Source organism: Suncus etruscus, chromosome 5 (genome assembly GCF_024139225.1).
Source record: "Suncus etruscus isolate mSunEtr1 chromosome 5, mSunEtr1.pri.cur, whole genome shotgun sequence".
In the NCBI taxonomy this organism is placed as follows: domain Eukaryota; kingdom Metazoa; phylum Chordata; class Mammalia; order Eulipotyphla; family Soricidae; genus Suncus; species Suncus etruscus.
This window is the reverse complement of record NC_064852.1, coordinates 154,478,623-154,493,809: the sequence shown is the minus strand read 5'-3', so window position 1 is coordinate 154,493,809 and position 15,187 is coordinate 154,478,623. Positions and strand designations below refer to the sequence as shown.

Below are 15,187 nucleotides of genomic sequence, written 5' to 3'. Positions count from 1 at the left end.
AGGTGGAGGCCAAGTTCTGCCTGGCCGAGCGGGCCGAGGCGAAGGAGAAGAGCAGGTTCTCGCGGGCGGGACGGTCGAGGGGGGCCGATCGGGGAGGCGAGGAAGGGCAAGGGCTCCCTTGGGGAGCAGGGAGCTCCCTGCAACCACCGCCCCTCGTGTGGCTTAGGTGGAGAGTTGCTGTTGGGGACTTTGCCCATTCCTGTGACTGGGGCCCTCTGCTACCCCACTCACCCTGAATGACAGCCCCTTGCGAATAAAAGCAACGATGATTTCATTCCATTTGTAGCCAAAGGGAAAAAACTTGAAGCAATTAAGTAAGTCAATCAGAAAAAAAGAAGCCAAATAGAGGGCAGAAGCAAGCATAGCAGGGAAGGCTATGCTGGCCTTGCACATAGCCAACCCAGGTTTGATCCCTGACATCCCATAGGGTCCCCCGAGCACACTGCAAAGAATAGATAGATAGATAGATAGATAGATAGATAGATAGATAGATAGATAGATAGATAGATAGATAGATAGATAGATAGCACACTGCAAAGGATAGATAGATAGATAGATAGATAGATAGATGATAGATAGATAGATAGATAGATAGATAGATAGATAGATAGATAGATAGATAGATAGATAGATAGATAGAGACATGATGGAGATACATAGTAATATAGTTATGACTGTGTCACCCGAGCACACTGCAAAGGATAGATAGGTAGGTAGATAGATAGATAGATAGATAGATAGATAGATAGATAGATAGATAGATAAAGAGACATGATGGAGATATATAGTAATATAGTTATGACTGTGTCACAGTCAGTTTATCTCCTCTCACAAGGGATTTTATCCTAACCGAACTCTTTGTGTCCTGGCCTACTGTATCTACACTTCAAGTTTCAGGGTGCTTATGTTGGTTTTTTTGTGTTTCAGATCAACAGAAACCGTTAAAAAAGAAGATGATCTTGACACGCTCATTAATGAAATATTTGAGGAACCCAACTTTGAAAAAAACACTTTTGTAAGTCAAGTGTTATAGGTATGTTATTTGTGATTTCAAGATCTGCCTAGAATATTCTGAAACTTAGAGAATGGACCAGTAGCTCTAAGTCTTTGATCCCTGAGAAATAATATTTTTAATACATGGTTCCCCTTAGTGCTGTAAAAGAAATAAAACATTAGAAACTTTCTGTATGTGTTGTCATTTCTAAGCAGGAAATTAGAAAAGCTTAAGAACAAACGTCCGTTCAAGATGAAGTTGATGAGACCAGAGTGATAGCACAGCGGTAGGGCATTTGCCTTGCATGTCACCAACCCGGGATGAACCCAAGTTCCATCCCCGGCATCCCCTGTGGTCCCCTGAGCCTGCCAGAATCGATTTCTAAGTGCAGAAATCTGAGTGCAGATTTCTGAGAGCGCCACCTGGAGTGATCCCATAGTACCACTGGATATAGCCCGAGAAAGAAAAAGTCCGAAAGATCAAGACAAAAAAAAAAAAGGTAACACTGAGGGTTTTTGTTTTGTTTTGTTTTGGGGGACAATGTTCAAGGGTTACTCCTGGCAGGCTCAGGGACCATATGGGATACCAGGGATTGAATCTGCATCGACCTTGTGCAAGGCAAGGACTCTTCCCTTGTAATATTGCTGTACTATCACTGTCAGGAGTAACCCCTGAGTTCTACCGGATGTGGCCCAAAGGTAATTAGATAGATAGAAATTAGAGAAATAGTACAGGGATTAAGGCATTTGTCTGGGGGCCAGAGCAATAGCACAGCAGTAAGGCTTTTGCCTTGCACATGGCCAATATAGGACAGACCCCAGTTTGAATCCCCCCAGCATCCCATTGTCCCCCAAGCCTGCCAGGAGCAACCCCTGAGAGCCGCCGGGTGTGACCCAAAGAAAAGAAAGGCATTTGCCTAGCATGTGATTGGCCCTTGATCCAAATCCAGCTTGCTCTTTGAGTCTGTGTTCTCCCTTGAACATGCATCTTGCTTGCTCACCTCTGTATCTGTCTTCGCTTAATTCCACTCTGGAGAGCCTGGGCTCTCTCTCAAATATGCGCTTCTCCCACTCTTTCCCCTCACATTTAAATACATTTCAATAAAAACTACCTTGCTTCATCGAACACAATAAAGAACTCTTCCAAATTTTATTTTGTGGCCTTCTTTTCCCAAGGGTCCTTCCCAAATGTCTATACTTGGTCATGTGTGCATGTAGCCACGACCAATGTCCATGCAAGGTCATGGCCCTCCCAGAGCCCTGTCTCTTCATGCTCTCACATGCCTGCCTGCTCCTGCCCAGGAGCTACCCTGAGACAGACATAGGAGAGCCCAGCGCCTGAGACTACCCTTGGTCATAGTGTTTCCTAGAGTGAATGAGTGTAGTAAGCATGGAAGGGGTATAGAGAAGAGTTTATACCTCATGGGGCTCTCTTTGTAATGGTTGGATGGGAAGAAAACAAAATTTGCTAGTCTCTTAAAAATTGCGCAAACTGTAAGGCATCTGCTTTGTGCTTGCCAGCCTAGGACAGACTGTGGTTTGATCCCCTGGTGTCCCATATAGTCCCCCAAGCCAGGAGCGATTTCTGAACGCAAAGCCAGGAGTAACCCCTGAGTGTCACTAGGTGTGGCCCAAAAACCAAAATAAACACACAAAAAAAGAACAAATTAAAGTTGAAGATGTAGTGCATGGTTATAGGCTCTTGTGATGCCTAGGGTCCACCACTTTTCAGTCCTCAGCAACCCACATGGCCATCCTGAATGATTCCTTAGTACCACTGGGTATGGCCCAAACAACAAGGGGGAAAAGTTTAAAAGGTAAGGACAAAAATAGAAAAGTAAAGCTGAGGGTTTGTTTTGTTTTTGTTTGGGGACAGTGCTCAGGTTACTCCTGGCAGGCCGGGGGACCATATGGAATATTGGGGATTGAACTTGCGTTGGTTATGTGCAAGGCAAGGACTCTCCTCACTGTACTACCACACTGGCCCAATTTTTATCTTTTTAAAGAGAGGGGTTCTTTCAGGGACCTAGTGGCCAAGAGTGGGCCTGATGGATGATGCTGAGGATTAAAATAGAGACATCAAACTTGGGGCCATGCACGTGCTGCTATTCCCCAGGCCCCATGAAGTTTTTCCTTTGAGAAGGGAAAGATGAAAACAAGGCAGAAAATTCCAAGGCGGGGCCGGTGAGGTGGCGCTAGAGGTAAGGTGTCTGCCTTGCATATGCCAGCCAAGGAAGGACCGTGGTTCGATCCCCTGGCGTCCAAGCGCTTAGCCAGGAGTAATCCCTGAGCATCAAACGGGTGTGGTCCAAAAAAACAAAAAAAAAAGAAAGAAAATTCCAAGGCACAATCTCAGCAAAACGGGAAACTTTGCAACCAGTATAACTCCAAAGATATGCACTGCTCTATATTACGGGTTGTTGGTTTTTTTTCATTTTTGGTGTTTGGGTCAGACCCGGCAGTGCTCAGGGTTTACTCCTGGCTCTATGCTCAGAAATCGCTCCTGGCAGGCTCAGGGGACCATATGGGATGCTGGGATTCAAACCATCGTCCTGCATGCAAGGCAAACGCCTTACCTCCATGCTATCTCTCCAGCCCTATTTATTGTTATTTTTAGATTTGGGGCCACACCAGGCAGTGGTCAGGTGTTATTCCTGGCAGTGCTCAGGGAACTATATAGGATGCTGGGAGTTGAACCCAGGTCAACTTCATGCAAAGCCAGCACCCTCCCTCTGTGCTATCACTGGTCCCACAATGTCTGTTTCTCCCAGTCCAGCATCTACTGGAAAGGGCGTCGACGGAGGCCCGGTCCTTAGCTCGGGCCTAGTATCTGGTGCTAAGTGAGAGCAGACAAGATAATAGCAGAGTGCTGTCTGGCATGGGCATCCTATTCCTGGCAGAAAGGCAGCCAGCCTGATGCTGCCTGACTCGCTGATGATCCGAGCTTGCACTCCTAATGAAATGCTAGCATAAGCATAGACAGACTCACTCTCTTCAGGGCATTTCAGAAGGAGGAAATACTGCCCAACTCTGCCATTCATACAGTTATTAGGACCAGAGGAATAACTTGGCAGGTTCTGGGAGCACTGCACAGGAGAGGCCTGAATTTGAATTTGGTCCCTAGTACCAACATAGAGCCAGGGACAGTCCCGCACTCCAACACACACACACACACACACACACACACACACACACACACACACACACAGGAGCTCTGTGCCCATGATTGCTTCTCAGACATGTACCAAAAGTGCCTCCTGCCTCTTAAACATCAGATACAAGAGTGGAAGCAAAATGGAAATGAGCTTCGTTGGCCGGCCGGCCTTTCCTCTCTGAGAGGTGAAAGGGCTGCTTGTCTGTGAATGTCCTCCTATAGGAGGTTTGTGGGTTTTGGGGGGATGGGGCCACGCCCGGAAATACTCAGGTGTTACTCCTGGCTCTGTCCTGAGGAATTGCTCCTGGTGGTGCTCAGGTGACTCTGTGTGATGCCAGAGGTCGAACCCAGGTTGGTAGTGTGAAGGCAAACGTTTGGCTTCTGTGCTGTGCTCTCACTCTACCTAGCCCCTTATAGGTTTTTATTTCAGAAACTTGAAAATGATCCCGTTGTTATTTGTTATTTTTTAAGTTAACTCAATGTAGAAATATTCTTGTTAAGGAAAAATAATTTAAATATTCTTTGACAATTTGAAAAAAATAAAATACTCTTGTGCTTTCTTCTCATGGTGCAACTCTGTGGTGCAACCTTGTTGTTTTCTTTTTTTTAATAGTATCTTTATTTGGGGCCGGAGAGATAGCATGGAGGTAGGACATTTGCCTTGCATGCAGAAGGATGGTGGTTCGAATCCCAGCATTCCATATGGTCCCCTGAGCCTGCCAGGAGCAATTTCTGAGCAGAGAGCCAGAAATACCTCCTGAGCACTGCCAGGTGTCACCCAAAAACCAAAATAATAATAATAATAATATCTTTATTTAAGCACCATGATTACAAACATGATTGTAGTTGGGTTTCAGTCATTAAAAGAACACCTCACTTTACTAGTGCAACCTCCCCACCACCAATGCCCCCTATTGTTCTCTTAACAGAAACCAAAGCCTAGACTGTCAGACCACGCACCTGCCACAGCCACCATCTCAAGCTTCAGTAAGCGGTAAGTTGAAATGGCTCGAATAGTCCACCCACCATCAAATGGTGACATGGTCCAGCCACCCAGTGCCCTGACAGCTCTCGGTCTCTGTTCTCAGAGCCAGTGTGAGACAATGGCTTTTTTTTTGGGGGGGGGGGGGTCACACCCGTCGACACTCAGGGGTTACTCCTGGCTCTAGGCTCAGAAATCACTCCTGGCAGGCTCGGGGGACCATATGGGATGCCAAGATTCGAACTACCGTCCTTCTGCATGAAAGGCAAACACCCTACCTCCATGCTATCTCTCCAGCCCCAAGACAATGGCTTTTGTGACTCGTTTTCTTCCCAGTGGGCAAATAAGCCTGGACCTGTTGTGGACTGCATGTATGGTGAGAATCATCAGCTTTTTTTTTTTTTTTTTGGTTTTTGGTTTTTGGGTCACACCCGGCAGCGCTCAGGGGTTACTCCTGGCTCTATGCTCAGAAATCGATCCTGGCGGGGCCCGGAGAGATAGCACAGCAGCGTTTGCCTTGCAAGCAGCCGATCCAGGACCAAAGGTGGTTGGTTCGAATCCCGGTGTCCCATATGGTCCCCCGTGCCTGCCAGGAGCTATTTCTGAGCAGACAGCCAGGAGTAACCCCTGAGCACCGCCGGGTGTGGCCCAAAAACCAAAAACCAAAAAAAAAAAAAAAAAAAAAGAAATCGCTCCTGGCAGGCTTGGGGGACCATATGGGATGCCGGGATTCGAACCACCGTCCTTTTGCATGCAAGGCAAACACCCTACCTCCATTCTGTCTCTCCGGCTCCACCCATCAACTTTTCTTTTTTTTTTTTTTTTTTTTTTTTTTTGGTTTTTGGGCCACACCCGGTGACTCTCAGGGGTTACTCCTGGCTATGAGCTCAGAAGTCACTCCTGGCTTGGGGGACCATATGGGATGCCGGGGGATCGAACCTCGGTCCGTCCAAGGCTAGCGCAGGCAAGGCAGGCACCTTACCTCTAGCGCCACCGCCCGGCCCCCACCCATCAACTTTTCACAGTGTCCTCTGCCATATGTGACACAAGCCATTTTTCCTGGGGTCCACTTGAACATGCATGTGCCTGCGTGTAGCTAGTGGTATTGGCCCTGGAAAGCAGAGTCCCACAGCAACTCCACATTTTGAAACCATTGCTTTGGATGGGCCCTAAGAACACAGAAGCCTAGAAGCTGACAGACAAACAAACATCTTGTTCCCTCTGCTCCAGCTGCAGCCCAGTGTACCTTGGGGGGTCGGAGACGCCCTTCGGGATCGGATCCAGCGTGTCCCAGAGGTAGGATACTCCGAACAGCTTTTCTAGAGCCATTCTCTGCTTTTGAAAATGGGAGTTTGGGGTTTTTTTTTGGAGAAAGCTTTGTCTTGATTGTGACATCAGCCTTTTGGGGGTTTCTACGTGTTGTTGGAAAGAGAAAGGGATGCTCCAGGAAGCAGTTTGTGGGATCCATCAAGTGGAGAAGGGACCAGGCCTTATCTCAAGACCAGTCATATTTTACTCATCACTTGGGTTTTGTTTGGGGGTGGTTTTTTTGTTTGTTTGGGGGGTATTTGAGTCATACCCAATAGTGCTCAGGAGTTACTCCTGGTTCTGCACTCAGAAGTTTCTCCTGCCAGACTCAGAAACCCTGAAGGATGCCAGGGATCCAACCCAGGTCAGCCACATGCAAAACACCCTGCTTCCTATGCTATCACTCTGACCCCCTTGTTTATTTGGGTTTTTGTTTCATTTTGCCCACACCCGTCAGTGCTTAGGCATTACTCCTGGCTCTGTCCTCAGAAATTACTCTTGCCAGGGGCCAGAACAATAGCACAGCGGTAGGCCATTTGCCTTGCATACAGCCGCTCCTGGACAGACCCAGGTTCGATCCCCAGCACCCCGTATGGTCTTCCGAGCCTGCTAGGAGTGATTTCTTTTTTTTTTTTTTTTTTTTTTTTTTTTTTGGTTTTTGGGCCACACCCGGTAACGCGCAGGGGTTACTCCTGGCTATGCGCTCAGAAGTCGCTCCTGGCTTGGGGGACCATATGGGACGCCGGGGGATCGAACCGCGGTCCGTCTCCTAGGCTAGCGCAGGTAAGGCAGGCACCTTACCTCCAGCGCCACCGCCCGGCCCAGGAGTGATTTCTGAGCACAGAGCCAGAAGTAACCCCTGAGCGTCACTGGGTGTGGGCCAAAATGCAACCAAAAAAAAAAGAAAAGAAGAAAAAGAAAGAAATTACTCTTGGGGCCGGAAAGATAGCTTGGAGGTAAGGCGTTTGCCTATCATACAGAAGGTCATCGGTTCAAATCCTGGCATCCCATATGGTCCCCCAAGCCTGCCAGGAGCGATTTCTGAGCATGGAGTTAGGAGTAACCCCTGAGTGCTGCGGGGTGTGACTCAAAAACAAACAAATAAATAAAAGAAATTACTCTTGCCAGGCACAGGGGAATTATATGGGTTGCTGGGATCGAACTCAGGTCAGGCCCCAGGCCAGCTGTGTGCAAGGCAAACACCCTGTGATGCTATCTTTCCAGGCCCCTCTTTTTTTTTTTTTTTTTTTGGTTTTTGGGCCACACCTGGCCAATGCTCAGGAGTTAATCCTGGCTGTCTGCTCAGAAATAGCTCCTGGCACAGGGGACCATATGGGACACCGGGATTCGAACCAACCACCTTTGGTCCTGGATTGGCTGCTTGCAAGGCAAACGCCACTGTGCTATATCTCCAGGCCCTCCAGGCCCCTCTTGATTATTTTATGTTAAAACTACCTTCAGGGGCCAGAGCGATAGCACAGTGGCAGGGCATTTGCCTTGTACACAGCTGACCCTGGACAGACCCAGATTCAATCCCCAGCACCCCATATGGTCCCCTGAGCCTGCCAGGAGTGGTTTCTGAGTACAGAGCCAGGAGTAACTCCTGAGCAATGCCAGGTGTGGCCCAAAAACAAACAAACAAAAAAAAACCTACTTGTGGGGCCGGAGCAATATAGCACAGCAGCCAACATAGGACGGACCCTGGTTCGAATCCCAGCATCCCTGAGCAATGCCGGATGTGGCCCAAAAACAAACAAAAAACAAAAACAAAAAACTGCTTGCCACCCTGGATTATTCCTGAGACTGGTATTTTTTGGGGCGTTGGGGGGCCACACTCGGTAATGCTCAGGGGTTACTCCTGGCTATGCACCCAGAAATTGCTCCTGGCTTGGGGGATCATATGGAATGCCGGGGGATTAAACCACGGTTCATCCTAGGTTCATCCTAGGCTAGCAAAGGCAAATCAGATGCCTTACTGCTTGTGCCACAGTTCTAGCCCCCTTTTTTTGAGACTAAATTCTGATCTGAGTGAACTGTAGCAGCAGAATGATTTCTTAGCTGTCATTTCTCTTTTTATTTTCTCTAAAGGACAGTGTAAGATGTGTGAATGTTTGCAATTCTGAATTAACAGCTAAATTTTAAAGGGTAATAAGGGGGAAAATATAACAGTGGTAGGTTTGTATTCATTTGGGGGGGGGGGGTCACACTCAGTGGCGCTCATGAGTTACTCCTTGCTCTGTACTCAGAAATCACTCCTGGCAGACACCATATGACAGACCATATGGGATGGCGGGATTTGAATCGCCGTCTGTCCAGTTTGGTTGTGTGCAAGGCAAATGCCTTACAGCTGTGCTATCACTCCGGCCCTTGTATTCATTTTTGATTGCAGGAGCATTCTACATTTATTGAAGTAAAAAACAAAAATGGAAACTATACAGAGAAGGAAGTTAACCACTTCCCACCCTTCCATCCTCAAAACACCCTTCCTCAAGGTATAATCTTCAAAATCTCATGACTTACCCAAGAATTTTGGTTTGTTTTTATAATTGTAGAAGCCTGCTCTCCATAGTGCCATGTACTTGCTTTGGGCATCTCTTTCAGACCTTGGATAAACTGACTCATTCTGGGGACCAGAGCTAGAGCACAGCGGGGAGGGTGTTTTCCTTGCATATGGCTGAAGACCCATATTCTAGGGCTAGAGAGATGGTGCAAGTGGTAGGGCATTTGCCTTGCAAGCGCTAACCTTGGATGGACCATGGTTCTATCCCCTGGCGTCCCATATGGTCCCCCAAGCCAGGAATGATTTCTGAGCGTATAGCCAGGAGTAACCCCTGTGTGTCACCAGGTGTGGCCCAAAAAAAAGCAAATAAATAAATAAATAAATAAATAAATAAATAAATAAATAAATAAATAAATAAACACCAAGACTCAATCTCTGGCATTCCATATGGTCCCCCAGCCCATCATGAGTGATTCCTGAGTGCAGAGCCAGGAATGAGCCCTGAGCACCAATGGGTATGGCCCCAAAACAAAAAAATATTTTAGGGCCCGGAGAGATAGCACAATGGCGTTTGCCTTGCAAGCAGCCGATCCAGAACCAAAGGTTCGAATCCCGGTGTCCCATGTGGTCCCCCATGCCTGCCAGGAGCTATTTCAGCACCGCCAGGTGTGGCCCAAAAACCAAAAAAAAAAAAAAAAAAGAGATTTTTTTTTAAAATGAAATGAATGGGGGGCCTGGAGAGATAGCATAGTGGCGTTTGCCTTGCAAGCAGCCGATCCAGGACCAAAGGTGGTTGGTTCGAATCCCGGTGTCCCATATGGTCCCCCGTGCCTGCCAGGAGCTAGTTCTGAGCAGACAGCCAGGAGTAACCCCTGAGCACCGCCGGGTGTGGCCCAAAAACCAAAAAAAAAAAAAAAAAAAAAAAAATGAAATGAATGGACTTATTCTCTATCACCCACCTCATATACCATAGTATAAATATACAGCATTGGGGCTGGAAGATAGCACAGTGGGGAGAGTGTCTGCTTGAGCACAGCTGACCTGGGTTCAATCTCCGGCATTGCATATGGTCTTCTGAGAACCTGCAGGAGTGAGTTCTGAGTTCCAAGCCAGGAATGCGCTTCAGGGTCCAAATATTAAATAAATAAGTAGATGACATGTTATTCATATCTCCTTTTGTGCCCCCCCCTTTTTTTTTTTTTTTTTTTTTGATTTTGGGTCACACCCAGCAGTGCTCAGGAGCTACTCCTGGCTCTGAGCTCAGAAATTGCTCCTGGCAGGCTCAGAAGACTATATGGGATGCCGAGAATCGAATCCAGGTTCATCCCAGATCAGCCATAAGCAAGGCAAACACCTTACTGCTGTGCTATCTCTTTGGCCCGGTAATTTTATTTCTTTAGAAAACATATGGGGCCGGAGAGATAGCATGGAGGTAAGGCGTTTGCCTTTCATGCAGAAGGTCATCAGTTCGAATCCCGGCATCCCATATGGTCCCCCGTGCCTGCCAGGAGCAATTTCTGAGCATGGAGCCAGGAATAACCCCTGAGCACTGCCGGGGGTAACCCAAAAACCACACACACACAAAAAAAAATTTAACTTCCTTTTTTGTTTTGTTTTGTTTGGGAGACACACCTGGTGATGCTCAGGGCCTGTTATTCCTGGCTCTGGTCCAACAGCACTCTTGGTGGTCTTACGAGCTGTCAGAGATCAAACCTAGGTCAGCAGCCAACAAGGCAAACACCCTACCCACTGCGCTATCTCTCTAGCCCCACATTTAACTTTTTTTTTTTTTTTTTTTTTGGTTTTTGAGTTATACCCGGCAGTGCTCAAGGGTTAACCTTGGCTCTACCCTGGCAGGCTCTGGGGACCGTATGGGATGCCGGGATTCGAACCACCGTCCTTCTGCATGCAAGGCAAAGGCCCTACCTCCATGCTATCTCTGGTCCCACATTTAACTTCTTTTTTTTTTGTTTTTTTTGTTTGTTTGTTTGTTTTTTGGGCCACATCCGTTTGATGCTCAGGGAATCGAACCGAGGTCCTTTCTTGGCTAGTGCTTGCAAGGCAGACACCTTACCTCTAGCGCCACCTCACCGGCATCAACACATTTAACTTCTTAACAAACCTCCAGCACCAAGAACTAAACCTGACTTGACCAATATTAAAGAATGAGTCCTTGCATGTTGTTATAGCCCCCGTTTACCTGCTGGGAAATGGAGTCACAGAGCAGCTGCTGGGCTGTTAGTCATAAAGGGGATGAGCACTGTGGACAAAGCCAGGCTCCAGGCCCCAGGCCTCTCTCGATTCTGAGGATCAGGCCTGCCGGACAGCCTCGGCATGACTACATTGTCATCCTTGCCCTTTGTGCAAGTCTGAGCACATGCTGAAGATGTGTCCTTCCACCCACTTTTCTTACGAGCGCCTTCATTTACTTTGGGGCCTTCTGGGACCTCACAGTTACCTCCCTGTGCACTTCTATCCCGGTACTCACATGCTCTTCTCTCCGCAGGGCCTGCGACCGCCTGCGCTGCGTGGCCTGTGACTTCTGGGTCACCAGCTTCAATGACTGCAAGTGGGACGAGACATGTGATTACCTGTTCTTCAGGTATGGCCATGGCTTGCTGTACTTTGCTTGCATGGCTGTACATGGCTTGCATCACCAAGTGATGGAGCCAAGGGAGCTATGTGCTGATAAGACAAGCCCCTGAACTGCTGTTCCCTCTCTCTAGCCCCGCTTGGGAAATCCCGAGCCTGGGTCCTCTGCAGAGCTCACCCACGCAAGTCCCCACATGATCCCCACTGGAAAGAGTCAGTGGCTCACACCCTATCAATGTCAGGCCCCTCCTCTGAGGTGTGCTCTAACCAGAGGCCCTGGATTGGATCTCTTTGCTGGACCACCAAAGTGTGGGGTGCAGAGGAGGCCCAGGAGCAGGAAGGCCTGCGTGAGATCCGCTGGGAGTCAGAAGTGGTCACCGCAGGGCACAGGGAAGGTTGGCAGGATCAGGGCCTGCTCGCTTCAGGGGCTCCCAGCCTCACCTGTATCATATGGAGAAGCCTGAGCTGCTGTTTGTGTCTCCTTCACAGGTGAGGATAATACTCTCTGTGTTAGCCTCGGGCTGACAAGTTCTAGAACTTTCCAGAAGAGATTGGTTCTACAACCCCATCTTACTATAATAACTAAATCAAGATGCTTTTACAAAACTGTTATTTAATTTTTGGCCCACACCTGACAGTGATCCGGGGTTACTCCTAGCTCTGCGCTCAGAAATTATTTCTGACAGTGCTCAGAGGACCATATGGGATGCCAGGGATTAAATCCAGGTCAGCCACACATGCAAAGCAAATGCCCTCATCCTAATCTTTCTTATGATCAATAATGACAGTTTCAACCTTCTGAAACCTGCATTTCTTCAGGAGCTTCTGAAGGGTATTGATAGGTCCCCTCTCAATCCCCAAACCCACCCCCCCTCACCATTCCTGATTTTTTTTTTTTTTTTTTTTTTTTTTGGTTTTTGGGCCACACCCAGCGGTGCTCAGGGGTTACTCCTGGCTATCTGCTCAGAAATAGCTCCTGGCAGGCATGGGGGACCATATGGGACACCGGGATTCGAACCAACCACCTTAGGTTCTGGATCGGCTGCTTGCAAGGCAAACACCGCTGTGCTATCTCTCCGGGCCCATTCCTGATTTTCAAATCTCTTAAGATGCCAGTCAAGGGCCAAAGCAGTGGCGCAAGTGGTAGGGCACCTGCCTTGCACACACTAACCTAGGACAGACTGCAGTTCGATCACCCGGCGTTCCATATGGTCGCCCAAGCCAGGAGTGATTTCTGAGCACATGACCAGGAGTAACCCCTGAGTGTGGTCACCAGGTATGGCCCAAAAGAAAATAAAAGAATCCAGTCAAGGAGCATATGGTAAGGCTGTCAGAATAGTATGCAGGATATACAAAGACTGTTTTGCTGCATGTCACAATTTAATTTTTTCTGGCACATTCGTTTTGTGCCATTTTTATTGCCTTCTCTTCCTGATAAGACGAGGATTTTATTTTTCATTTTTCCCCATAGGCTGTCTGCGAACCTTACTACAGCTCTAGCTAGTGGGTGCCAGAGACTGCAGGGGACCCCTGTTGTGCCATGACAAATGACCCCTAGCACTCCCTTCCTTTCTCGGGTTTGAGTTGAATTCCCTGCTGTTTTCCCATGGAGTCTTTACATGAGTTCACTGTATGGACCACGAAGCTCGTAGTCAATCTTTAGTTAAACTGAACTTGCAGATTCTAATAAAGCACGAGATGGGCAGCGTCCTCAGTTCCCAGGGTCCTTCCCATTAGAACACTGATGGTGAGGCCGGAGTGGTAGTGCAGCGAATAGGGCGTTTGCCTTGCAAGCAGCTGACCTAGGACGGACCTTGGTTCAATCCCCGGTGTCCCAGATGGTCTCCCAAGCCAGGAGCAATTTCTGAGCTCATAGCCAGGAGTAACCCCTGAGCATCACCGGGTGTGGCTCAAAAACCAAAAAACAAACAAATGAAAAACAACACTGATGGTGGGGACCCTGATATTTCATGAGACAGAGATTGTGGGGTCCCTGACATTCAGTGATATGATGGTTTTGAGGTCCCTGATATTCGTTTCGGAATGAGTGTTTATTTTGTTGCTGATAGTATGAGAAGTAGCACCTGGAAACAGATGTATTCTTCCAGAGGCACCTCCTCCAGACCACTTTTGGACCCTTGCATGCTTGCTCAGTCAGGCCTGGGTCTCCCATTGGCGGATGACAAGATAAAGAAGCCACAGCTGGTCTTGGCACTCTTCCCTGCTCCCTCCGTCTCCACGTTGGCTTTAAGACAGGAATCGAGTCAGCCCCCTTCCTGTCATCATCAGTCGCAGCCCTGGGCTCTAGGTAGCTTCAATAGTAGGCCTGAAAGGGGATGTCCACAGTCCTGTTCCCTGGGCTCACAGAGAGAGGACAGCAGGCAGGACCGTCCTAGGCTCAATCTCCAGTACTCACTATGGTCCCCCAAGCCCCACCAGGAGAGATCCCTAAGTACAGGGCCAAGAGCAAACCCTGAGCATCACCAGGTGTGGCCCAAATCAAACCAAAAGTTCTGCTGTCCCAGAATGGGGTGTGGTCCAATAGCACAGCACAGCTCCCCCACAATAGCCCAACTGTACCCCCAAGCCTGCCTGCCACTGTCTATTCAGTTGTGCCTCAGGCGCTGTAAAAGAGCCTCTTTTGCCCCTGAGCAGCTCTGCCGCCACCTTGATCTCTTCCACACAGGAACAACATGCCTGAGGCGCACAGGCTGCAGGCAAAGCTGGTGAGGAAGCCGGGGAGCCGGGCCTACGCCTGCCAGTGCCGCTGGAGGAGCGTGGAGGAGGCCACCGCCCTGCACAGCGACCCCGAGCTCCGCTGGGTCTGTGGGAAGCATTAGCCAGCATGGACTTGCCTCAGTGGCATCACCACTGTGGGAGTGCAGTGGGGCCACTGTTGGGGACCCGAAATGGCACATGTCACTCAGCGGTCAGGGGCCAGATGGACTTGAAAAGTGTGGGCCTCAATTGCCATGTGGGGTCGCTCTGCTGAGTCATCCCCCTGCCAAGTGTCCCCCATTCCCTGCCTCTGCTCGCTCTCTATTAAACGGCAGCTGCACCCAGAGTCTCCTCAGGATGGCGGGTCTTTGGCAGACTGCAGAGCATCAGCACTTACTCTTCCTGGTATTGGGGGGGGGGGGGAGCGGAGGGCCAGTGAGAGTTGTTGTGGGCATCCTCCCCACCACCTGCTTCTGCACACTCTCGGGGTGATAGACCAATGTGTGATATCTTTGCATAACAGTTTCAAAGATAGGGACCAATGATGGGTCCGAGACTCCCTGATCTTCCTTCTCCTCCTCCTCCTCTTTGCTTCTATTTACAGTCAACTTTTTTTCTCTTGTCTTTGTGCTCAGAAATCACTCCTGGCGACTCAGGGACCTTATGGAATGCTGGGAATGGAACCCAAGTTTGCCAAGCATGCAAGGCAAACACCCTCCTTGCTGTGCTATTGCTCCAGCTTGACGTAGTCAACTTTTCTCAAGGCCTTACAAAAAGCCTCAGCCAAGTTTTTTTTTTTTTTAATTTTTGGTTTTGGGGGCCACAGCCAGCAGTGCTCAGGAGTTACTCCTGGCTCTATGCTCAGAAATAGCTTCTTTTTCTTTTTTTTTTTTTTTTTTTTTTTTGGTTTTTTGGGTTACACTCGGCGGTGCTCAGGGGT

At 48.6% G+C, this 15,187-nt stretch overlaps 1 protein-coding gene across 1 annotated transcript in view; it reads left to right on the top strand.

Annotated features, from left to right (window-relative positions):
* Positions 1 to 14,593, top strand: part of CFAP418 (cilia and flagella associated protein 418) — a 14,628-nt gene extending 35 nt beyond the window's left edge. Inside the window, exons 1-6 of the mRNA XM_049773965.1 lie at positions 1 to 55; positions 928 to 1,015; positions 5,077 to 5,141; positions 6,360 to 6,425; positions 11,444 to 11,539; positions 14,216 to 14,593. The exon at positions 1 to 55 is cut by the window's left edge and continues 35 nt beyond it. Coding sequence (XP_049629922.1) covers positions 1 to 55; positions 928 to 1,015; positions 5,077 to 5,141; positions 6,360 to 6,425; positions 11,444 to 11,539; positions 14,216 to 14,369 — 524 coding nt within the window. The 3' untranslated portion in view covers positions 14,370 to 14,593. The remainder of the gene's footprint in view (positions 56 to 927; positions 1,016 to 5,076; positions 5,142 to 6,359; positions 6,426 to 11,443; positions 11,540 to 14,215) is intronic.
* Positions 14,594 to 15,187: the final 594 nt, after the last annotated feature.